This window comes from Lepidothrix coronata, unplaced genomic scaffold, assembly GCF_001604755.1.
Source record: "Lepidothrix coronata isolate B3197 unplaced genomic scaffold, Lepidothrix_coronata-1.0 Scaffold75, whole genome shotgun sequence".
Taxonomy (NCBI): Eukaryota; Metazoa; Chordata; class Aves; order Passeriformes; family Pipridae; genus Lepidothrix; species Lepidothrix coronata.
The window spans coordinates 7,627,694-7,652,837 of NW_016690255.1; the positions used below are offsets into that span (position 1 = coordinate 7,627,694).

General features: G+C 39.4%; 1 protein-coding gene across 11 annotated transcripts in view; it reads left to right on the forward strand.

The window, feature by feature from the left end:
* Positions 1-25,144, forward strand: part of PPP4R1 (protein phosphatase 4 regulatory subunit 1) — a 65,801-nt gene that overhangs the window by 581 nt on the left and 40,076 nt on the right. The window contains exons 1-4 of one of the 11 annotated variants that reach the window (XM_017819552.1): positions 15,602-15,686; positions 20,904-21,066; positions 22,570-22,612; positions 24,163-24,269. In XM_017819552.1, the coding sequence (XP_017675041.1) occupies positions 21,030-21,066; positions 22,570-22,612; positions 24,163-24,269 (187 nt within the window). In that variant the 5' untranslated portion in view covers positions 15,602-15,686; positions 20,904-21,029. Of the gene's footprint in view, positions 1-173; positions 255-313; positions 475-15,550; positions 15,687-20,903; positions 21,067-22,569; positions 22,613-24,162; positions 24,270-25,144 lie in introns of those variants that run through there. The other 10 variants (XM_017819548.1, XM_017819551.1, XM_017819545.1 and 7 more) reach the window with 10 other exon arrangements.

The window sequence follows — 25,144 nt, forward strand, 5'->3', positions numbered from 1 at the left end:
CCCCCCCCCCCCCCCCCCCCCCCCCCCCCCCCGGGCGCCCCCCCGCCGGGCGGGGGCGGGGGGGGCGGGGGGCGGCGGGGCGGCTTTCGGGCGAGGAAGTGGCTTCCGCGGGGGAGCGCCCAGGGTGCATTGTGGGAGGCGGCGGCGGGGAGGAGGAGGAGGAGGACGAGGAAGCCATGGCCATGCTCCGCGTTCCCCTGTGTCCATGACCCGGTCCCGGTCGCGCGTGGGGCTCCGCCGGGCGCTCCCGCGGGGTGCGTTGGGCGGGGCGGGGGCGCCGTTAGCGGCCGCCCCGGCGGGAGGGAGGGAGGGGAAGGAGGGAGGGAAGGGCGGCTCTGCCGGCGGGGCGGCGTCCCCTCATGGCCCGGGCACGGCGGGGCGCCGCCGGGGAGGAGAAGGAGGAAGAGGAGGCTGCTGCAACTGCAGCAGCGTGTGGGTTGCTTGTTCCTTTGCTCGTTCCTTTTATATCTCTGTGTATGTTTTTTGTGTCCCTCATCCCTCCTCCTCCCCTCCCCCGCCCCCCGTCCTCAGGCTACCTCTTCCTGGTGAAGGGTCTGGAGCGCATGTCCTGTGAGGAGCAGCTGGGGGAGCTGGGGGTGTTTAGCCTGGAGAAGAGGAGGCTCAGGGGTGACCTTATCGCTCTCTACAAATACCTGAAAGGAGGTTGTAGCCAGGTGGGGATCGGGCTCTTCTCCCAGGCAACAAGTGACAGGACAAGAGGAAATAGCCTAAAGCTGCGCCAGGGCAGGTTTAGGTTGGACACCAGGAGGAATTTCTTCACAGAAAGGATGATTAGCCATTGGAATGGGCTGCTCAGGGAGGTTGGTGGAGTCATTGTCCCTGGAAGTGTTTAAGAAAAGACCGAACGTAGTCTAGGTGAGAGGGTGGTGTTCGATTGTAGGTTGGACTCAATGATCTCAAGAGTTTCCAACCTAATTGATTCTGTGATTCCTGACCCCACTGGAGAGATGTGTGGAAAAGAGTTAATGTTAGGGTGCAAGGAGCAGGATGTGGCTGTGGTGGTGCAATATTTCTAACTCAGGGGTATGAAGCCTTAGCTTGGCAGACTGTGAGATGTTACTCAGGTGAGAAGTTGTCTGTTGGTCATGCCAATACCAAGGGAGCTTCTTGGAAGCAGGGCAGGATGAATTTTGGGTGGAAAGTGAAAATGAAGGTGGAGGCAAGCGCCTGCCTCACAGCCTGCCATGGGTGTGCAGACCCCCTGGTTGCTGTCTGAAGGTATTTTGTCTGCTGCTCAGTCTGCAGAGAGATCCCCTCACCAGGGCTGGACCTTTTGTTTCATGGCTTACATTTTTAGAGGAGAGCTATTTTAACTTTTCAGAATTTAACTGCTACATTTTCTTTTTCAGTTTTGTCAGCTGACTTTTATAGAAGGCTCTTATTATGCTTTGCCTTGCACAAAGAGGGAACCTTTCCCTAACGCTTTTTTTTTTTTTTAATTCAGATTGATAATGTAGTTGCTTGAAAAGTCTCTGTGATTACAAGAGGACTTGTTCAGAAAGAAAAAAATGTATTCTTAAATTTCCACTTAGTTTATGGTTTTAATTGACTGTAAGACAGGAGTTGAAGTAAGAAATTATGTGTAGTCATTGGAGAGGTGACTCTGAAACTGTGGGTTCCCGGTGGTGGTCTGAATGCTATGGTCTTGTCTTTAAAAATGAAAAAAATATATGCATGGGGATGTGACTCAGTCCAGATGAGAACATCCTGAAAGCAGGAGCCATAGAAATCTAAAAATTCAAAACCTCATTAAAAATTACTGAGGTTTTGATGGAAGTAGATAAAAGCAAATGGCTCAATACTTATGCATGTTATTTTAAGAGTAAAAACAGGGACTCTATATGAATCAATGTTTGCTGTCTGGATGTACTTCCAGTCACACAATGGCTTTTATAGTTCTAAATTTTATGTGATTTTGTTCTTGTGAGGTGTGTGTGAGCCAAAGAAAAATAATACAGACCATGGAGACTGTACATACCTCGTCAAAATCACTATTTCTTGTGCAGTGGTATTTGAAATAACTGTATTTTGTACCCACATGCAACAGGTTTTACACAATTATGAAAGTGTTTCCAATTGAAGGATTATTGAGTATTACATTTAAAAAAATGAGGCAGAAAGAAAGCTACAGTTTCTACCTGAACCCCACCCTACAGTACCTCTCTTGTAAATACTTCAAATATTTGCAGGTCTGTCAAGCAGTGGAGTTAAACACTGGTTTAGAGGTGTATTCCTGCAGAAGTAGAATGCAATTGTGAGAAAACTGAAAGTGCTGGCAGCTTTCACGTGTACATTATTCTGCCTGTTGTGGTCTTGCTATTAAGTGTGCTAAGCTATAGTTAAGGACAAACAAGGAAAAAGATGTGTGGGCATACCTGTAGTCTTGGGGCTGTAATTTAGGAGGAGGAATTAGATAAATGTAAAATTATATGATCAATTCATTGGCTATTTTCAAAAGTGAACCATGTTTTTAGTAAATTTTGGGGCTTTTAATTGATCTAATATCAAGCAAACACCTGTGAGGTGTGCTGGAGAACCCAGGAGTGCTTAAGACTGGATGCATGTGTAAAGATCTGGACTGGACATCTGAAGCTGGGTCTCTGATTAGGCGTGTAGCTCAGGACATTTTACTAGATTGGGTGTTCCTTTGTAGCTCATCAGTGAGCCTAGGTTTGACTCTGAATCACAAAATTGTTTGGTTTGATTTTTTTTTTCTCTTTGATAATGAGAATCTACAGTGTGATTCAGTGTTTCCTCCTAATGAAGGAATCATTAAGGTAACTTAAGAGATACCTTTTATTGCTTATGTTGTAAAGCAGTGGGAGAAAGTCCTGGAGTTGAGCAAACAAGAATACACAGTTGCTGCTAAAACTAATGAACCAAACGTCTGTGCATCTTTTTAGATATGCAGAGTCAAGAAGAGCTGTTTTATGATCTTTATCTTGTAAGGTTTCTGGAATTAGTGGTTTTACTGGAACGTTGGTGTTTAACAACTTGTACAGCTGTACAATTTGTGCCTCCCCTCATTTATTATGCCAACTCATTGGATGCTAATTAACCTGAAATATAAAACAGTAAAATATTTGGAGTATTATTTTAATAGCTACTTGTAAATGAAAGTTTACCTTTTTCCTGAAGAGAACTTGATAAATATTTAAGTTAATGAAATATTGCTAGATTTCACCAGAGAGTAGTAAATCTGCTTTTGAAGGAGTGGAAGACCTTCAGAATATATGCTGTGGAAGGCATCTATTTAAAAAAAAATATTGCCTTTTGTTTATTTGTTTAAGAGGTCAGAGATTAAACAAGAGCTTTTATAAGAAAGGCTTTCAGAGAGTGGTTGATAAACCAGCTGGATTGACTTTTAAATAATTAATTTCAGCTTTGGTTTGCATTTCTATTTCGAAAGCTTCATATTTTTTCTGCTCTTGGTTGCTTGGTAACCACTAGAAAGCTCTGATTTTTATTTTCTTTTTTTTTGTTTCTGAAGTGAATGCATACTTTACACCTGATGGTACGTTACACAGATGATTGCTTTAAGTAATTGCATAGCTTGACAAATGACATTTCAGTACTTTTATTTTAGCTGCTATTTTGCTTCTTTAGAGGTAGCTCCTGATGTCAAAGGCTATGATAATAATTAGAGAAATTCTGGTTCTTCCATCTTCAGCCAGTGGCTTTTACTTGTTTGGGAGTTTGAAGTAAAAGGAAAAAAACTCAAAACCTGAACAGTGAATGTGTGCTGGGTGAACATACAGAAGGCTATAAAAGGAAAATTTAATTCCTAAGTGTTTTTATTGTGAAATGCAACTTTGTTGTTGTCTCTAACCCCACCAAATAAGGAACATACCATTGCATTTAATTTGTGTGAAGGTAAACCTAACAAAAATCCTTGTGTGATATACATGAAGGCAAAAAAAGACCAAAGAAGCACCCTACCCTAAAGACAGTAGGGTAAAAATTAAAAAATTAAAAGTGGAAGCCTGAAGAAGACTCCCTATCCCATCTGGCTGTGGTAAGGTGGCAAAATGAAGACAGTAATTCGTTGTCAGCTGGACAGTTACCCATAGCACTACTTGGACTGTTGGCTTCCTTGGTCTTTTGTCTGAAATCTTGCACAGTATGTGAAAAGAAGTCAGGGAGAATTTGGCTTTTGTTCAAATCTTTCTTTTGTGCTTACAAAATCAAAGTAGAATAGTATAACTGTGTAAGCTAAGTATATAACAGAGAAGAAAATAAGCAACAAAAATGATTGAAAAGCAAACGTGGGCTTATTGCCGATAAATAAAATGTACTTTGACTCCCCCTAGATAGGTTTTGTTCTCCCCCTCCCCTGCTTGTTTCTGAAGATTGAAGTGATCAGTATAGATAGATCGAATCAAACGTACCATGATGCTGATGTCTTTCAGTCTGACCATTGATGTGTGCAGGGTGTGTATTCTAAAAAATAGAGCCATCTGTAATTAGAATTCAGATTCTGAAAGAAGATAGCTTTGTAAAACTCATTACTTTAATTGTGATTTAAAGCAGGAGAGCAAAGAAATCTTGATCTAATTACTGGTTTTAATACTGTTTTGCTTTTGTGTTTGGAAGAAATCTTTATTATTGATAACTGACAGCTGCATTTGCAGGCAACATCAGGACTTTCGATAGTTGCAAGTGCTCTGTGCTTGTGGTTATGTAGGGTAAGATTCAGATTTTGAAGCTTTGCCTTTTATGATGTTACAAAATGGTGAGTGACAGTTTCCTTTTTCTCTATACTCAGTTTCCAGATCTTTTAACTAAAAATGCAGAAGATGGAATTTTAGTACCTAGGCATAGTTTAGACAGTTTTAGTTTGAAACAGATAAATGAGCTTTTAGAGATACATATGTATATACACCTGTGTTATTTTCTTTAGCATAAGGATTTAGTGGTATGATAGATTTAAAATTCAACAATAAGATAGTTTTTACAACTGGCAAATCTAATGTTATTGTTTGGATTTCAATAGTGGATGAAACAGTTCTAAAAATTAAAAATAGAGTAGCGATGATCCAACATAGCTCTGTTTTTAGTATTGAGTTCTTTTTCATTGATTGGAAAGGGAGGACAGGTCTTCCTAGTCTTTCCTCTCAGCAGGCTTCTCTGTGAGCGAACCACTTTATTTAGCTGAGCTGAAGAAAATATGCTTTGTGCATCTGCGGTTGTCAAAAGCTGTTTTATCATTGATGCTATGTTCTTTTTCCAGGTGATGAGCAAATCATCTGGCATTAGCTTGTGTTAGTTGATTGCTTTTAATTAAATTATTCTCTTAGACTTCGAGTAGCACACAGTTCTCTTTCCAAATGGAAGCTAATTTCAATATAATTTTTAAAGTTTTTTTTTTTAATTATACTAAAGTCAAAAGGTTTTTTTTTTATTTGTTGTTATTGTTGTTTTGTTTTTATAAAATCAGTCTCTTTTTCCCTGTGGTGTCAAATCACAATCACAGCTTGATGCTGTGTGGTAGTTTTTATTCTCGTGCAGTGAATTACGGTGGCATAACACACATTCAGTGTGTTAAAATTCACCTTCCCTTTCCCACAGCTGTACATAGTAATGTCAGAAGCTTTTGCATTGTAGTTTCTTTGTTCCTTTGCCACAGAATACGAATTAGCAAATTTTGTTATGCTGTTGGTTGTTATGTGTAGACTGCAAGTCATGTCACTTCTTAAACTTAATTCCAGCTTTGAGGATAGTTAAATTTCCAACGTGATGTTCAAATGCCATGTTGCAGTACTAACCTTTTGGTCCCATCAGAGTCTTAGCTGTGGTGAAAGAGTACTGAGATACTTTGTGTTACTGGGTTGGCATTTCAGTGTTCTGCAATCTTTAATTGGCTGTGTTGCAAAAAAGTAGTAACAGAAAATAATGGCAGACTTTCTGTAGTGATTTGAATCAGTTCTCTGGTGTGACTGAGATTCTACTCCTTTGGGAATCTAATAACCATTTCTTAATGGTAATGAAGCATAATTGTTAAGTCTGCTGTTTTCCCTGGAGAGCAGGTTTTAATTCTCCCAACTCTTCAGTTCATTTCTTTGTCTTTTAATGTGGTGATTGACCCTCATAGAAGCTGGGAGACTCAGGTGGATGGCTGTGTCCCCATGGAATTCTGGTTTTAGTGGTCTCAGGTGGGTAATGGTTAGTCTCTCTTTCTCGAGCAACCTCTTAGGATGCTAGAGAGAAGATGATGATGTGAGGAAAGGATTGTGCTTGATTTGATATAGGTTAATGAACCCTCCTCATGCAGCTGCACATGTTTTCGCTGTTACACCTAGCAGAGGATTGAAGAAGAGGTAGTTTTCTAGGCTTTCAGCTTTCCTCTGATGTGGAAATGTGCTTTTCACCAATCACTTTTCATGTTTCCATCTCTGGCAGGGATCCTCAAACGAGGTTGCCAGCATTTTTTTTTCCCTTGTCTCATGATTTATCTCCTAGGCTTCTCCCTTTCTCTCCTACTTGGAGGAAAAAAGCCAGAGAGGAGAAGGAGTGAAAGAGTCAGGAAGAAGCTGGAAATTTTCAAAATCTTAAGCTTAAGCGAGTGAAACCTTTGTGTTTGCAGTTATTTCTGACTGCTGACCTGTTGTGGAGGTGGCAGACCGCAGAGTGTTGAAGATAAAATGCCTTTCTTTCCTGTGTGTGTCTTTTGCTGCTAAGACTTTCCCTCAGTGTGAGCAGGAAGTTTTCATTGCAAGAGTAGTAGCTGCAAGAGATACCTTGTAACAGGAGCAGAACTGGATGAAAGGATAGCTTTGGCTTTGAGAGCTGGAGTAACAGTTCCCTCTTTGGAAGAGCGAGGCAGGGAGGACTGCCTCTGAAGGTTCCAAGAACATCAGGGCTCCTCTTTCTGCTTTAGAATTTATAGCATAAGAAAAACTAATGTGGCTTTTTCTTGGTTTAGGAGGGGTGCTGCGGTTCTTACTGGCAGAAAGGTGTGAAAACCCTGTCCAATGTATAGGTTGAGCAAAATATCAAAATACATTTGTGAAGGGTGTTCGTTTGCAACTGGAGAACAACTGCAGGGAGAGTTGAGAATACTGGTTTGGTGGGTTTTTCTTACTGTTTTTAAGGTAAAGAAAAAATAGAGGAAAATAGTACAATAAATGCGCATTATTCTGCAATGCAATTTCTGGAAAAGCTCAATATATTAATGTATAAAACTGACATTCTATGTGAGTGATATTGAAGGGTGTTGCACCGTTTTTCTCTGATAAACAAGTCTGCATAGGGAATTTTTTTTGTGTTGTTGCCATAGTGCCTGAACAGTTCCCAGATATTTGAATGGAAGACAGACTACCTTTTCCTTCCTCTTTAGCCTAGAGGAGAAATAGCTTTGTTAGTCTGTAGGGATACTTGCTTGTGCAAGTAATGTAAACATAAAATAGCATTGAAATGAACCCCTGTGACTGTTCTTACTTTTTCTAAGAGTGGATCCGCTGCATTCTGTCTTTCTCAGTCTTCTCCCATAGACCAGTTTTATGCTTTATGCTGAGCATGGACAGGAAAAGTGTGGAGAGTTGCAGAAGTAAGAGAAGTGCAAGAATTTCCGCCTCTGCGCACTCAGGAAACACCGAGGTTTATCTACTGAGAGTTTTGAAAGCTGTCAAACAAAGTCTCAAGAACATTGCCTGGGGTTTAAGTGGAGAGAGGAAAAGTACAGTTAGGAAGTTCAAAGTGATTTAAGTTGCAAAGCCATGTTTTATGGATCATGGATGTGCTAGTTGTAGAACTTGCCTTCTCTGCACTGTTTAGCCCAAGTAAGTATTTTTCAGTTACTGCGATTGAACCAGTTGAAGTCACCGCACAGGGGAACAACACTTAGCTGATGTATCATAACTCATGGTGTCACATCAGCATTGCAAAGCCAGCACGAGCCTTTGGAGCAATTGAGCTTCAACTGCTTGCTTCATAACGCTCTTCCTCCCAGGTTAGTCAAAGGTTAAAGCACATACAGTTTGAACTTGGTGTTTTTGCATGTACCAGATACCTCTTTGTGGCAGAACTTGAGCATGGCCCCAAGCACGGTGAATGCATGTGTCCTATTGTGGTAGGACCAGGGAGAACGTGTTGGTTGAAGATGAAAGTGGGATTTTCCTTGTAGTGCTACAAAATTCTCAGTCAGTAATGGGGTCAGTTAAAAATCCCACAAGCAGCAGTCCTCTGCAGAGAGAGAGGGGATACCTTTCTCTGACTATAATGTACTTGTAACACAGAAAAACAGTACCTCAGAGGAACTTCCTGCTCGCCCTAGCTGACTTTTACTTCCCTCTAACCTCATTCCATTCTTAAGTGTATGCAGTTGTTTGGAAGGGGTAGAAAACAGAGACTTAAACAGCAGGAGCCTTCAGTACTATGGTGATGGGCATGGCATGCTCGCAACAGGAAATCAGCAGGCAAAATATAAACTCTTGATTGTTTTAACTGGTCGCTTGGATGTCCTTCTCTTTGTTTCAGTTTCCTCCAGACCAGCTTTTGTTGCAGGTCAAATTGTTAACCGGGAGAAGGTACATTCAGCTGTTGTGCAAATAAATAACTAGTGAGTGATATGAGATAGAACTATTCCTTTGTTTCAGAGCAAATCAGGATTTTCAGTGCTGCTCGCGTATGCCTGAAAGAGACAAACTTGTCTGTAGCCTCATTTGTTCTCCTTGCTTAAAGAATTTTGTATCATCCTTTGTGTCCTGTGATGCTTGATGAGAAAGCAACTCCTTTGGTATGCTTGATAACTGTATCTTTTTTTGTGAAGGCCTTTGCTAAATGAAAATATTCTCATAGTCTGTTACATTTAGGCTAGTGGGTCTTTGATATTTGCTGTTCCATACTTGCATCAGTTCTCTATGTAAACAGCTGCTGATTTTGATTTCTGTGTCTTTCTTTCGTCTGCTAATTGCTCCCACTTGCCCCTTAAGCCTGTACTGAAGCTTTATTTTGAAGGATTTGCTGTGTCTATGCTTTGAGGTGTTAGCAAGCTCTGCTATCAAAGTGCTGCACAGGGGCTAATGTGGTAAAGCTTTGCTGCTGGCAGGACAGCTTTGCATCAGAGCTGCTTTGCATTTCTGCCTTCTTATCTGCTTCCTTGCTCCTTTGTCCCTCCTCCTTCTCTTCCACTCCCAGCCCCAGCCCCACCAAAACTGGAGTTGTTCAGACAACAAAGTCTGGGCATACAGGTGTGGTAACCAGATTCATAAGAGGCTCAAGGTGGATAGTGCTCTGTGTTTTGAAGGGGTAATTTAGGGGATAAAGGGAGAAAGAAAAGAGTGCTTCTTATTTCTGCTAATATGGTAGGCAGACTGGAATCTAAGATTATCATTTACAGTGATAACTTTTGCTCAAACAAAATCATACACCTCTCAAACTTGTGTTTTTCTCCAAAAGCGTTTGCAATATCAGGGAAAAGTTGTGGCCTCTGATTTGCATTTTCAGTCTTGCACTACAGCAGGAAGAAAACAGAAATAGTAAATTTTAAGTGTCTCTTGGAAAATTTGGCTCCCACTTATTGATGATAGGTTCTGTGATCACCAGATGTCTGGATTGGGCAGGCAGGGTGGTGGAATTCTGCGTGACAAACACATTTTGTAATATTTGTGTAGCTGTCATTGCAGTAGCTCTTGGTTAATGTTACTGAAGCAGGGCAGTAAATTTGTGGTAGCGAATGAAGCTGAAACAGCATGACTTGACTCTTTGGTCTGTGATGTCAATGCAGTACCAGAGCTGGAACATCATCCAGGAGGAAAGGGTGAGAGTAGTGAGTTCAACTGTGAACAAATGTAGGTGTTTAGCTTCCACGCTTTTGGTGAGGTGAAAGTCTCTTTGCAGAACATCAAGATACAAAGTGGTATTTCTTATAGAAAATGATACAGAAGTTAATGTATTTACAGTATTGAAGGGCTGAGAATACTCCTTGTGTTCCGCAGCAGTCTGAATGTAAGGTGAATTTATTCTTTTATAGCATAGAGGGCAGAAATTTAGAACAAAACCTGCTGCTGTTAGTTTGTGATGATGACATAAAATATCATGATATCAAATGTTTGTCCTTACAAGACTTTTTACCTTAAAATTAAGCAGAAAAATTACTTGCCTGAGCAGCAGAAAAGAAATGAGTCACTTCTCCATGTAAGTGCTGTATTAACCTGAATGTCCATATAACAATTGATGTAGAGTGTGGTAAATAGCCTGTTCTGCAGCTGAATAAAAATTAGTCCATTTTAGTAGATATATCTGTAGCAGCTGCCATAGACACTGTGTAATAGATCTTGAGGATGTTTTGGGAATGCAGAAGATAAAATGAGGGAACTGTAGTATTAGTTGGAAATCTTGAATTCTTAAAGCTGTTGCTCGGCTTTAAGAATTAAAAATTGGTTATTTTTTAGAATATGCTGCTTCTTGTTACTGAGTTTCTATGCCAGAATGAGGGAGAACGTGTTTCTGCCGTGGAGCCCATGGCAAATACAGATGAACAAAAAGAATACATGTAGGCTTTGCTACTGAATGGTAAGAGTTCATGCATTATTAAATGAAAGAAAAGTAGCTGTTATTTTTTCAGATGTGATCTTGTGCACCTGTCTGTAAAAGACTCAATATGATCAAAATCCTTGTGAAAGACACTATGAAGATGTGATACACAGAAAAATGAGCTCAGTTGAAAATTGGCGTACAGACTGGTTTTTATAGGATTCTGAGTTTTAAATGGACCTCTGTTTTGTTGTTGTAGGCTCAGCCAAGCTTGGCAGCAGTTGACTAAGCACCTCTAACATAGACTGTCTGAGCAAGATTGCTCTACAGTCTGAGTTAGTTATGTGGCAAGTAATTGTTGTATCCTTGCCATAGCAAACAGAACTTAAAGTGGGCAATGTTAATATATTCACGGCACAGTATGGACTAGATGCAAGACAGGTAGACAAACCTGAACAACTTCTACAAAAAACAGTCAAACAAATGTTTGGACAGGAAAATGAAGGTATAGAGGGGAGAAGTTTTCTAATACACCAAGTCAGTGATAGACATTAGATTTTGTTTCAGTATTTGACTGTCTTCTTATGTGATGCTGCCTTGTGTTTGGCGATAGTTGGTGTAGAGTTTTGAACAGAAATTTGCAAACTTAATCTGGATAAATTACTGCATTTATTCATTTTGCTCTACTTTGGTACGTGTGGACAGAAATAAGGGCATTGTGATTGCTTTTCACACCATTGTGCAATTGCTGTTTCTCTCCCTGACAGTGGTATAGGGTATAGGGTGTTTTTATGGAAACTCCTGTTTGCTTGGCTCTGCTTTTTCATGTTGGGGTAAACATGTAAGACCAGATTAGAAGGTAGGTAGGCTCTACTCTTGCATTAGTGTTCAGTGGTGTCTTGTAGCTTAGATGCCTTCTGAGCATTTGGTCCATACTTGTACCAGTTTGAAAAAGCAGAGAAAATTGACCTATAGTTTTTCTGCAGCAGAAAAGTAAGATGTGCCCCTGTTGCCTGGTCTGCTTTCTGAGGTGGGAATAAATCTGGATGTTCTGCATTTGAACTAGCCCAAGATTTGTACTGATTTTGACTGGGTTAAATTTCTCTGTAGTACCCTACCCTGGTGGTCTAGTGCTTAGGGTGCAGGACTCTCACCGCTTCGACCCGGGTTCGATTCCCAGCCCCCCAGGCAGATGGAGCTCGTCAGCCTTGTAAGGCAATCCATCTAAGAGAAGGTCACTCTAAATAAACCTACGTCCTGAGACCCTCACTGCCACTGTCCAAGCTTGCTCGGCCCCGGCAGATGAACCTCAGGATTAAAGGGTGGGCTCAGTTCAGCGCACGCTGGGTCTCACCTAAAAAANTACCTTATATGGGGCAATGTTTTGGATTTGTGCTGAAACTAGCGTTGATAGCACATGAACATAGTGCTTGCACAGTGTCAAGGCCTTTTCCACTCCTCCCACTGCCCTGCCAGTGAATAGGTTGAAGGCGCACAAAATATAAGCTGCTATGAAGAATTTTAACTGTATCCCAGTGAAAACCAGTACACTTGTGTTGTTCAGGGGTGTTTTTTACATTTGTAAAATTTACAAAAGGTTCTACAGTACTTGGACAAGTGCTCAAAGCTGGGTGGAAAGCAGAGGAGGGCTGAAGAGGCAATATTCAGCTAACAGCCTTTTTGATAACTGTTTTGGAATAACCTTCCAAGTGTAGGGAATAGCAAAGTGACTTGGTTTATTGAATAATGCAGAGTATGCCCTTTATGCATTTTAGATGAGGAGTGGTTAGATTACTGGTGAATCATATTTTTGGCGAGGTAAAGAAAAGCATCCTCTTGAGGGGCTTTGTTAGAATGAGAATTCTGCTGGACTGCCTCTATCTCTTGGATACGTGTTCTGATGTTGAAAGTGGAAATGAATATGTAAGATAACTGTAATAGTACTTTACTACAACTACAAACTGGTCATGTACTGATTGATTTATTTTCATCACCTTTTTCTTCCCTGTTTGTGTTGTGTTTATAAGGATGCTGTCATTTGAATGATCTCGTCTGGGACTACGAGCTGAGATGCTGGAATTATTTAAATAATAAATGTCGTTCAGCCTCAGTAACCAAGGCACATCAAGCCCAATGTAGTGCTAAGCTTAGTTTTACAATGCACAAGCACAGCAGAGCCAAATCCACAGAACTCACTTTCTGTTTGAACTAGTAGGAGACATCAAACAGAGAAATTGTAAGCAGCTGCTCATATTTTTATCATTGGTATTTACATCTGATATAGAGTGGGTTTAGCAGTTGGGTTTACTTAACTGGTTTCACAAGGCAAAAACTATCATAACATTCAGTTCGCTAAATCAAAGGCATCAGACATCCAGTCAACTTTGTCCTGTCACACAGACATACACTGATGTCTGTGTAAGAGTGAGCAGTCCTACATCATCTAAGATGGCATCTATGTTGGACCACTCACTGTAGGACTATTAGGGAAGAATAAATGTAGAAGGGGAAAAGGAGGAACATGGAACATAAAGTTGAGGTTGAGAAGAGAGAAATGCAGGAAGTAAAATTAGTGGTGGTTCATATAATGGTCAACATTTATATTTTTTCCCTATTCATGCACTTGATAGCTAAATAATTATACTGCTGGCAATAATGATGCTGGTATTTTGACATAGTTTCTTCAATTTATGCTTTGGAATTTATAGCGTGATCAACAGACATTGAAATAGAAAAACAGGACTCTATTATAGAGCTAATTTCAGTGAATATTAGAGTGATGGTTGTTTTTTTTTTCTCCCCAGGTGGTTATGTCACGACTTAACCGTAGTACTTTCAGTTCTGTAGTTTAGAAATTGGCCTGAATACAGGGATTTGGTTTCCCAGTGAAGGGAGCCATTATGCCCCTTCTCTCCCCAGTATTATTTAATTTGTTACCTGGAATGAGGAGTATCTGTGTAACATTTCTTCTGTGGATGCTGCAGAGTATGTTTGTTGTTTCAAAGTATGTCTTGAGTCAGCCCCGGACAGCAGGAGCTCAGATGCAGTAAAATGTTCCTGTGATGAACGACTAAGGGCTTTGGGCTTGCCTAGTTTGGAGAGGAGGCTGACGAGCCACCTCATCAGTCCCTGCAGCTTTCTGAGGACAGGAAGGGGAGCAGGAAGTGCTTTAACTTTTAGTCAGCCTTGAGGTGGTTGGCCAATTGGACTAGATGATTGTATAAGCTGCCTTCCACTGAAATAGTCTAGGTGTGAGATGGCATAACTATAAACACAGGGAAACCCCTAGTTCAGTTGGATTGATGGGTTGAATTAAAGGCCTATGAGGCTGTGAGAGGGTGTCACCTGTTCCTTGTTAACTTAACCTGGCATAAAGTCCAGACTTGCATTATCAGTGCATTTTTACACCTCCCCCACTTCCTGTGAAAATAAAACTGATTCTTGCAAAAATCCCAAACCAAACAACAAAAATTAAATGCGAACCAACCCACAAACCCAAACCAAACACAGGTTCAAACAGTTATGTAAACCTGGGGTTGCTAAGCTTTCCCTCTGTGTTGCAAAAGCTTTTTGTAGGTGATCTTTCTTTTCAGCCTTCCCTTCCTGCCCTGCAGTTTGGTATCCTGTCCTCTACCTTATGCATATCCAAGATCACTGATTCCTCTCCTCAGATTGCTCTTCCATATATTGTGGCTCTTAGTACACTTTCATCCTTGTCCTCATCTGCCAGATTCTTCTTACACACTTGCTCTTTCCCCATCAGTTCTTCATTTGATTTCTGGCAAGAATGCCATGCAACTGCATATCGGCAACTGCAAAATCTGGACTCTTATGCAAGGATGGCATCCATTTGTAACCAGTTGATATCCATGGATTCTCTACATAGAAAATGGAGAAATACTTTGTTGGTAAAAGAGTGCTGTTAACTCAGTTTAGGTCTAAAAATATTACTCTTCCAGAGAAGTTTAGTGTTTGTCTTTTGACATTTGAAATATTGTAAGGAAGATGGTAGCTGCTTGTGTATTCTGAATGTTGAAGATAATGATACCATGTCTGATAACCAATTTATATAGCATACGATAATTGTATGGAAGGTAAGAGGACAAAAATCTTTTTTCTTCCTTCTTAGAGTTCATTAAAAAAAAAATTGTTATTGCACCTGTAGATCTGTCCATCTTCTGACCTTCTCTGTTTGCAAGTTTTGAAAAGGCTTTTCAGAGAAATTTGACTGGACTGAAGAATAGAGGTAGTGTACTGTACTGTGTTGTATTTTCAGGGGTAACAGAGATGACCTGGCATAGTTCTTGCTAATAAGTGATTTCATTTTCAGACTGAAGTCTACGTTTGTTATGGGACTGAGTTTTAGAGCAGTTTAGAAGGCATATGGAAACTAAAAAAGGTGGTAGTTCTAATCCTTAGTCTTCAAGCAGCTCTGCAGAGCGGGGTTGGACCCCTTTTCCACTTCTTTGTGGTTCTGTGTTGATAAAGGTGTCTGTGTACGCGAAGTTCCCTGTTGATGTGCTGGTTAATAATTATGCAGTAGGTGAACTGTGCATCTTTTATTTGGTAGTCGTATCTAGCAACACACTCTTTTAACAGGCTTAATTTAGATTTTTCTTTTTTCAGACGAAGTCTTTTTGTTCCGTTAGATCATGTTGTGTTAACTCTATCTCTGGGCAAATTGCAGCAATGATTTTAGTATGTGTCTTCAAAAAGCTGACTTTACAATTAGCTAAAAGTAATTTGCTTGATAAAAGTATAAGGTATAAAAATGCTCTTTTTCAGAGAAAAATAACGGGAACTTTGGAAATTTGGTGATGCATCTTACTCGGGAATTTGGAGAAAATTACTCAAAATCCATTTATACATCATCAGTCACACTTGTATGGAAAAGGCTTTATGGGAATGGGGAAAGATGGGGGAATGATGCAGTACAGTTACTAAATATATTGTCAAGGGAACCTTCCCTAGACTTCTGTATTTCAGACCAACAACAGACATCATTTTAGTGTTAAACTACTGTGATTATAAGGAATATTTCTGATGTCTCTGATAGTTGGTGTGGATGACTACAGCTCAGAGTCTGATGTGATTATTATACCTTCAGCCCTGGACTTTGTCTCACAAGATGAAATGTTGACGCCGTTGGGAAGATTGGACAAGTACGCTGCAAGTGAGAACATATTTAACAGGTATGCTTTTTAAATGTCCTGTCATCCTATTCAAATCTGACTGAAGTTAATTTGTATGGAATAAAAATAATTTGAAAAAATCCCCAAAACCAACACCTTTACAAGATGCTTCAGTTTTCACTCCTTCTCCTGTTTGCTAATGTTCCTCCTACTTACAGAAATAATTACAAAACATACTTTTAGGTTTTTCTGTGGATGCTAACATTCCTGTTGGCACAGAACTATAAGATGATAGTAAGCTCAATCCATAATTCTGTGTGGACCCTGAGTTTAAGAAAATACATCAGGAGAGCATAGTGAACAGCACTGTAGATTCCTAGAGAAACCCAAGGAGTGTTCTTGAGGATCAGTCTCCTTTGTAATTTACAGTGTGAGTATTGCTGCCTCTGGTTACTGAAAACGGACTTGCCCGGTTAATACTGTGTTCTGCATTTTTCCCTTTTTATTTCTGTAATGCACAGGTATTGTAGCATAGTTCATTTAGACACACACCCCACCCCACCCCTTGCACACAGACATTCTGCAATCGAATGGAGAAGTTCAAACCCAGCATTTATTTTAATTGTAGCTATAAACCGTTGCAGTATCACAGAAATGTATAAAGTATGTTAAGGTCAAAATTTTCTGGTATTTCATTTTAACAGAGTTTAGTTTGGGCTTCAAGTAAATTTTTAGTAAAGGGTGTTAGCTTTTATGTTGAATTCTTAATTCAGTAGTATGCAGAAGCTTAGTCTGTGATTAACCACTCTATAGGTTAGCCTCTATTTTGTTGTTCATGGCCTGAGTTTGGAAAGAATTTAGCTCTGTGCTTAACTTCAGTCATGTGAACTGTACTTAAAATTCCATACTACATGTATGAACATACCCCTATTTGAAAGGTTTTCATCCCAATTAAATTGAAGCTGACAATTATAGAATAATTTCTCTTGTTACAACCTGCATAAATCTGTATGCAGAAATTAGTTCTGAAATGCCTAATTTTAAAGTTTCCCGTTCTCCTGAAATCTGAAGTTTGTTGTATTAAACAATTTGAGATGAAATCAGCAATTTGACAACCAGCAGAGAGGTTTTTTTGTGTGTTTGTCTTTACATGGGGAGGGAGAGAAGAGGATCCTTTAGGGCTATCGGTGACAATTATGTAATAAAAGCCAGTAGGGAGAAGAACAAAATCAAAACCTCAAGTTGTGTGACTTGAATTTTAAGCAGGTATAGTGGTTCTAATATTTTGCTTGCCTGCTTAAGAAAAAACTCTATCTGGTTTTCTCAGTATGGATACCGTGGTATGTGGGGCATGCATAAGCTTGAAATCTTTTTAATTACTCTGTCCAGCTTTATGCATCCTGTCCTTTCCTGCAGGTGGTTGGAAAACTATAGTTTTCCCAGATTTTTTTTTTTATGTGTTTGCTCGTTTGGATTATTTTTGCTGATACAAACGTGTTTTTTAATCCTAGCTCTCTTTGTAGGCCTGTTGTGTTATGTAGCATAAGAAAATGTAGAAAATAGCATATGATAACTCTTCGTGATATAACTGTGAGTAGCACTTGTATCACACTAAGTGTTAGTGACTACTGCAGGCAGTTTATGATGATTCAGCATTAGTCAGTCGCAGGAATAATAGGAGGGATTTTTGTTAGACAGAGGAACTGGAGCATTTAATAGGAAAAAGATAAATTACATTTGTTTATTCTTATGTCTCTTAGTGTGGTATAAACACATTCAATTACTTATGTGTAGTTTAACATTTTTTTAATATTATGACTGCATTAATAATGTTTTGGTTGTTTCTGTGACCTGGAACCTGCATTTGTGTGGAAGCTTGAAATTTGGGCATTATAGATGCCCAAACCCTTGAAGTATAGTCACTGAGCTTGGGTAAATTAGGGTAAGATGTTTTTTTTCTTCCCTTTAAATACTTTTACTGTGGGATTTTTTTTAATCTTTCAATTTAATTTTAAGTATTATTTCTCTTTGAATTTGGTTTTGTTATATTTTTCTATCTGGTTAGTCACCTATTTATGCATCATATTTGCAGTCTGTGGTTATACTGAATGATTAAAGTGAAGGAATTTTTAACAACTCCTGCGAAAGTCTAGTCTCCTTAAAGTTGATTTCTCAAGCACTCATGGTTTCTCAGCCAGTTGTTTTGAGATGGAAATGGATCTGGCTGCATTCTAAGAAATGTCAGTAGATTGGACTTGGAACTTGGAACTAGGAATGTCTTCTTTGTTTAAATATATAAGATTTTTGACTGAATAAACTGAAAAAAAATCAGAGGTAGGGAATCCCTTATCAACTTCCCAAGTGGTGGAAGGAGTTGCTTTGTGACAGTTTTTGTTATGTTACAGTTTACATTCTCACTGTTTCAGCTATTGCTCATCAGCACCCCAGGTTTGTCTTAGTCTGTGAGAATGGAGGGGAACCTGACAAATGTTACACTAAATTACTTCTCTCGTATCTGAAAAACAAGGCAAGTGAGAGTCGGGTTATGGTTTGATTAATGAAGAGCCAGCCTCCAGCTTCCAGATTTGAGAAGCATCTCTAGCATATGCCTTAATAATCCAATATCATGTTGCAGAAAGACTTGATGCCAAGCAGAAAGCTAAAACCACCACTGTAAAACAGAGCTTTTCTATTTTTTCATGTTAAAAACCCTTGCGGGTTTTCCTAATCTTTATTGCTGTTAACTTGCTTCCATTCTTCATTAAGAAGGCTCAGAAGTATAGAACACTCACCAATAGATCTGCTTGAACAGTGAGACAGTTCCTGAACAACAGACCCTTCCTTTTCATAAGGTGTCATGGTTTGAGATCTCCAAAATCTTAATTCCCTAGTCTAAACCCCCTGTCACATCTCAATCCAAGATGGGTTTTTTCCAGACAAAACATGCCAGACTCAAAATGGGGGAAAGGGAATATATTACAATGACTGTACAAATAAATACTATAATACATTATACACACGATCACAACTATCTCTACCATGACATATAGTATTTACAATGGATCAGATCTCTTCTCCCCTCCAAATACAAGTCCAGGAGGGAATTGTTATGAGGAATTGTTATTGCTTTTTCTCTTCAAACCAAAGCAGATCTTGGCATACTCACATTCATCAGTATGATCAGTCTTGTCTATAAAGACTGTATCTGCATATCTATGTAGATGACTTTAAGCTGTCCTCTTGCCAGATTCTTTGTGTTCTGAAATATTTCTTAGCTTTTCCCTTGAGAGAATACCTGATGTCTTTTGAAAAAGTTTTTTGGAAACAGTTTAACTTAAAAATACTTGTAGAACAGCAGTCAGCAGTAACTGAGGATATATATACTGGATCTCAGGGAGGGATTAAGCATACATGTGTGTACTCACATATAGCTTATAAGTAACAGTTTCAGTGCCTGCAGTGTAGGTGAAGATTTGGCCTAGGGCTTTCTGGGTAACTTGTTTTTTTTGGCTGAAAGATACACTCCTCTGACTTCATGGCACAGATGTCGTTCTTCATATGGTTGGTAGAAAGAAGCTACCCTTTGTGCTTTCTGGACTACAGGGGGAACAGAGGTTGGCATCAGCAGGGAGGCTGTACCAATGAATTATTTTAATGTGTTTGTCTTGATTCCTCACTCCAACGGTCCCAATATAAACCTTGGTTTTACATGTCCCTAGTTCTGCAAAATAGAAATTTTTAGAATATATGCCTTGTGTCAGGAACCGAGAGGTCAGTTTCTTTCCAAGGAATTGGCTAGGGGTAACCTGAAAGCATAATGATAAATTTTCAGATGTGTCACCGCTGTGGAGTCAGGAACATCATTTAGCTGTGTATTTAAAAACCAGGACTTGCATGCATAAAGTACCCCCACTAAAACAGAAAAATATTTTCATCCCTCTACTGTAAATATGAAAAACCTCTCAAGACAGCATGTTTGGTGGGATGTCAAGACTATCTTGCCTTTTTTTCATTTAGATATGGTCAGAATATAACCAAGAAGGTAATTGAGAATTTGGTTATCCACAGCTGCAGTTACTACTCTCCCCAATCACTTTTCTTCTCTCTGTGCAGCCTAACCCAGTGTAAAGTTTCTTTTCTGGGTATTTGAGTACTGACAGTAAGGAAATGCTGAACTCATACCAAAGCCATGCAGGTGAAACTAGTGGCTTTGTTCTGACTGGAACACTTCTCGTCATTTTAGCATAAATGTCGTTATTTCTCCTAATCTCTACTCCATTTTTGTGTTTCAGTCTTTCTGAGCCTACTGTATATCAAAGAATAAAATTTAGTAAAAGTGAAACAAACCTCAAAACATGGATTTTTTGCACACAAATTTGCATATATGTGTATACCAAATAAATTATTGAAGTGTAACAGTATAGCTTGAGAAATTGTATTACACACATTAAAATGATACAAGCTGAACTAGAAAGGACAGAATTTTCCCAGAGCACTAAGAGAAGTCTTAATTGCTTAATACTAAATGTACCTCTGCATATTTAGTTGTCTTTCTTAAGAAGGGTACAAATATGTTGATTTTGAGATTGGGAGTTTATTCTGGATATATTTTGAGATTGTTTGAGGAAAATGGTGCCAAGCTCAGTTATTACTACCAATATTAATTTGAACACAAAATGTAATCTAATCTTGTTTTAGTTCTGCAAAAATGGGTGAAGAACAAAAATCACCTTATTTAATTTTCTCTCTCTTTTTTTTTAATATCGTTACTAGCTAAATGCATGCCTTGTGCAGATGAAGTCATTTAAGTGTTATAGTGGAAATTTATGTAAGGGCTAATGGTGGTCAAAGGAGTTTGAGTGAGCAAAGCAAAGGTGTTTATAGTTTCTCTTTAAATATGTCATCACAAATCCTAATTATGTCCATATATAGAGTCTTCAAAATACATGTCACATGTGTGTGGGCATAAAGGCAGTGTGTTTGTAATCTATCCCTATTTTATTCCATTGCTGATCCCAGTGAAGCGTGCCTACAAGGTATCCTAATGTTGGACAGGCTCATGAAAACTTGAATTTTCCTAAATATCCTCTACTTTTGCACGTGGTAGTGGAAGTGCTTGTACTGCATGCCACATTGCAGCCTTTGACCTCTGCCTTTGACCTCTGCCTTTCTTTGGTGTGTAAACTATTTAATGGATAAATAGATGCATTGCTGCTTAGTGGCAGTCGTATACCAGACACATATGGTGAATAAATAATTTTCTTTGGGAATTCACAGCTGTAGGGTTACTGATTTGAAGCGTCACTTGCCAAAGCAGCTAGCAAAAGTCTCTCTGGACCTGGAGGAACTGGGTACAAGATCTGACTGAATGGGCAAGAAGATGCAATTCTATGAGTTGTTGTGATGAAGACAGCTCTTCTGGCACTGGGAATGTGTAAAGGTAGAAATTCATGGTGGAGCTTAGTGTCTCATTAGAGGCAAGTACTGCACAAACCCAAGCCAGTGGCAGGAGGGAAATGGCAAGAAACCATTAATCCTAGTTTACAAGTTGTACCCTGATAACTGGGAGTAATGTATAGTAACAGAATATATGCCATTCACATCAGTTATATTGTCATCATTAATGTTGGTGGAATCATTTCTGTCACATAGGTGCTGAGTACACAAAGGAGTTTGATTCCCTGTTAGAATGCAGTTTATGAGAACACGTTGTCATTATCCCTAGAGAAAGCCTGCTTGACCTCTTTTACCCTGTCACAGGAGATACTTTCTTGCCTCTGCAGCATGAAGCATGTCCACTTATTTTTGTTGTTTTGTCTATGTCTAGACCAAACAGGTCATCCTTCAGAGCTCTGTTAAAAATTCCGAAGTGCTCACTTGGCACTCACCTGGCAAGTTGCAGGGCAAGCTACTGCTTGCCTTATGTTGTGCTCCTGTGCACAGATAGTTCAGTACATCCTCTATTGTAGGCTTTTTGTAGGTTGACTCTCAGTGCTCGTGTAAGAAGGAAGACCAGGCTGCTGGTCAGGGCACCAGGGACTGTTGCTTACTCTCTACTCTCCAGTAAGCAGAGCATGTTTAAGTGTGAGCTCGTGGGGCCTAAGTGCCAGCTGTCAGCCTGTGGAAAATACAAAGTTGGTTTAGCTGTGACCTATGTTTGTGTTTTGGAGACAAGAAGAATTTGGGGAGATTGTTGGGATAGTGGCAGAATTAGATTAGAGCTTGTAATGTTTGGAGAACGTGAGTGGCCATCATCTCCCTCATTGATGGATGGATGGAATTAAGAGATTCCTCTGTAATTACTGGCTGCCTACCCAGTTAGGTTTGCTAGAGTGAGCGTAGCTTACCCTGGTGCCCTTTGCTGTAATGCTTTTAACCAGAATCTGCTAAACATAAAAGGAGATCCATTGATTCCTTTTCAAGCCAAAAAAAGGAAATACCATCTTAATGCAGGTGGGGGTCATCTTCTACATTTAGTCCAGGGAATAAGTTGAATGTCCCTTAGCTTTGAGTGGATTTAATATAAGTCTCTTCTACTTCAGGTTAGGATTTGTTTTCATCTCCTCCTCTTGAGCAGAAGGTTTATGGCCTCTGAATGGCCATCTGTCCAAGTTGCAGGAATTAGCAAAGACTTACTCTGGGATCCAGCCACTACAGTCCAGGATAGTGCTAACAAAGCTCTGTGAGGAGATGAGTCTTCTCAAAACTCTGAACATAATAGGGAACCATTCCGTAGTCCCCAGGAGTCACATGGGATGTAGTGCTTTTTATTAGATGAGATGTAGTTCTGTTTATTGTGGTTCCGTACTTGCTGAGACTTTAATCAGTGGGTCAGTTGATTTGTCTCTCACTTTCCAAGATTACATTTAATATATAGGAGACAAATGTGTCCACACAGGCTGGTTTATGAAATATGCTTCATCTGTTCCTCTTCTCTTTTCAGGGGTGTCCAGCCCTTTAAAAGACCAAGTCAACTCTGCTTCTAGGTTAGTGTGTCACGTAGTCTGTTTCCCTCTGCTAGGATTTTGAAAGCTGAACTTTTAACTGCATATCAACGTCTTTGCTGAGAGATGTTGCACTTGCTAAGAGTTGAAAAGTGTGAGGGAGAGAAAATTTGTTAAAGACAGTTTTTTTCAGTTTGTTTTTTAGAAGATTTTGTTCATCTGTATGTCAAAACAGTTTAGTTTGTTTTGCAAGTAGCCAATGTGATATATTTAAAATATTGATTTTTCAGTTCAAGAAAATGGAAATGTCTGCTTAGCTTTTGGAATTCATGAAAACCTACTGCATTTCTCTGTGTGGAATTACATTCCTCGTGCGCTAGGAATGTAACCATCTGTTTCTTACCAGTTTTTGACCATCGCTCATGTTCACTGTTTGTAGTGAACATGGTAAAGTTTAGGTAAGCTTCTGCTCTTGTCTACAGCACTGCTGTTTGTCAACAGTGCTTATATCTAGGCTGCATCCCAGGAGTGTTTCTGTCAGTTCTGGAAATACCTGGCACTTGATGCTTGCTGCTTCAGCATTTTGATAAGTTGCTCCAGGGTAGTACAGGAGTTACCAACATCTTGGACACTGTTCCTTGGCCCATTCCACTCTTGGGTTAATCATGCTAGCTGTCTGAAGTTCAACCCATGTTGTCAGAAAGGGTGAAAAAAGAGAGTTACACCATTGCAGGCTCTTGTTGAGGAGAAAGGTTGATTGCCACACATTCCCCACTGCATTGTTTAAAAAATTAATGTGTAAGGCTGTCTAGGTAACTGATGAGTATGACTTTGTAGCATAGGCTGCAACAGAACCTTGGAGGACAAAACCACAAATTTGACTATATCTTGTCACTCACAAGTTAATCCATAGAAAAATTTCTTGTACATTAGAGGTAGTAACTGAGTTGACTATGACTTGTTTTAGATTTTCTTAATGTTTCATTTTCTGCTTTGCTTAATGTATGTCCCAGGTACACATGGGTTGGGTAGCATGTTTTATTTTCACGGTATATACACGCTGTTCACAGTATTTACCTATAGCATTTTAATGTAGTTTAACTTCTAAATGTCACCCTTGATATAGAAATCTTCAACTTGAGTGTTCATGCTTTTGTGAAATAAGTTCAGAATTCTACTTAAAAACATTTTAACAATGTTGTGTTGTCTTGCTTTGTATGGAACAAGCTAGGGAATTCAGAGATGAGGATGGAAGGCTGACACTTACTCTCTAATATTCAGCTTCTGTTTGCCCACCTAGCAGATGATTACTGTTTTTGGTCTTGGTAGCTGGTTTCTCTTATCCTTGTAAACCAAAAGGATACTTTTAATGTTACATTTAAAGTTAATAGTTCTTAAGATTATGCCAGGTATCAGAATAAAGAATTTCCAAAGCAGGGCTAACTAAATTTACTGAGTTAAAAGTGAATATATGTAACATTTTACTCTTTGGTGTAAAAAACCTGTATGATTGCACGATTTTTTCATTTAGCTGTATTTCTGGACACAAATAATGCTGATTTATTTTTTTTTTAATCTTTCCTGTAAACTAGGCAAATGGTGGCTCGAAGTTTGCTGGACACTTTGAAAGAAGTCAGTGATGATGAGAGAGATTGTATTGCTGTGTTGGAGAGAATCAGCAGATTAGCTGATGATTCAGGTAGGTAGCATTAAACATTTTACTGGGTTAAAGTGGGAAAGTCAGAAACGTTGAACCTATGTTCAGCACAGGACCAATAAGTTCTTTCTCATCTTCAGTATTCAAACTAGACTTCTGCAAATGCAATAAAATACTGTAAAATTAAATTTCTCTAAATCATCCCCCAAAGGTGACTTTTTTCCTTAGTATTCTTGTTAACAGAATAAAACCCCTTCAAAATGTAGGACACTTTCCAGCAGTACATTTTCAATAATTTTTATGATGTACTTTTTCTCCTCAGCAGATCTATGTGATTATTTTAGCTCTGTAGATAAAGATTAATTTCTTGCCTTGAAAATAAACTTGAAAAACGTCTGTGCAAAACTTCCATAAGTTTTGATAAAATTTAAATGCTGAAGTTTTTCTTTTAGACCCTTTTGGGGAACCAGTTATGAAGGTAAGAGAGACAGCAGGAATTGGTAAGCAAGATGAAAATACCATATAATCACAGAATGGTTTAGCTTGGAAGGGACCTACCATGGACAGGGATATCTTCCACGAGACCAGATTGTTCAAAGCCCCATCCAACCTGATCTTGAACACTCCCAAAGATGAGGCATCCACAACTTCTGGGAAACCTGTTCCAGTGCCTTACCGTTCTCATAGTGAAGAATTTCTGCTTTGAATCTATTCTAAACCTACTTCTTTTAGTTTGAAGCCATTACCCCTTATCCTGTCACTCATGACCTTATAAAACATCCCTCTCCAGCTCTCTTGTAGGCCTCCTTCAAGTACAGGAACACTGCAATATGGTCCCCCCAGAGCCTTCTCTTTTCAGGCTGAATAACCCCAACTCTATCAGCCTTTACTCGTAGGAGAGGTGCTCCTCTGATCAT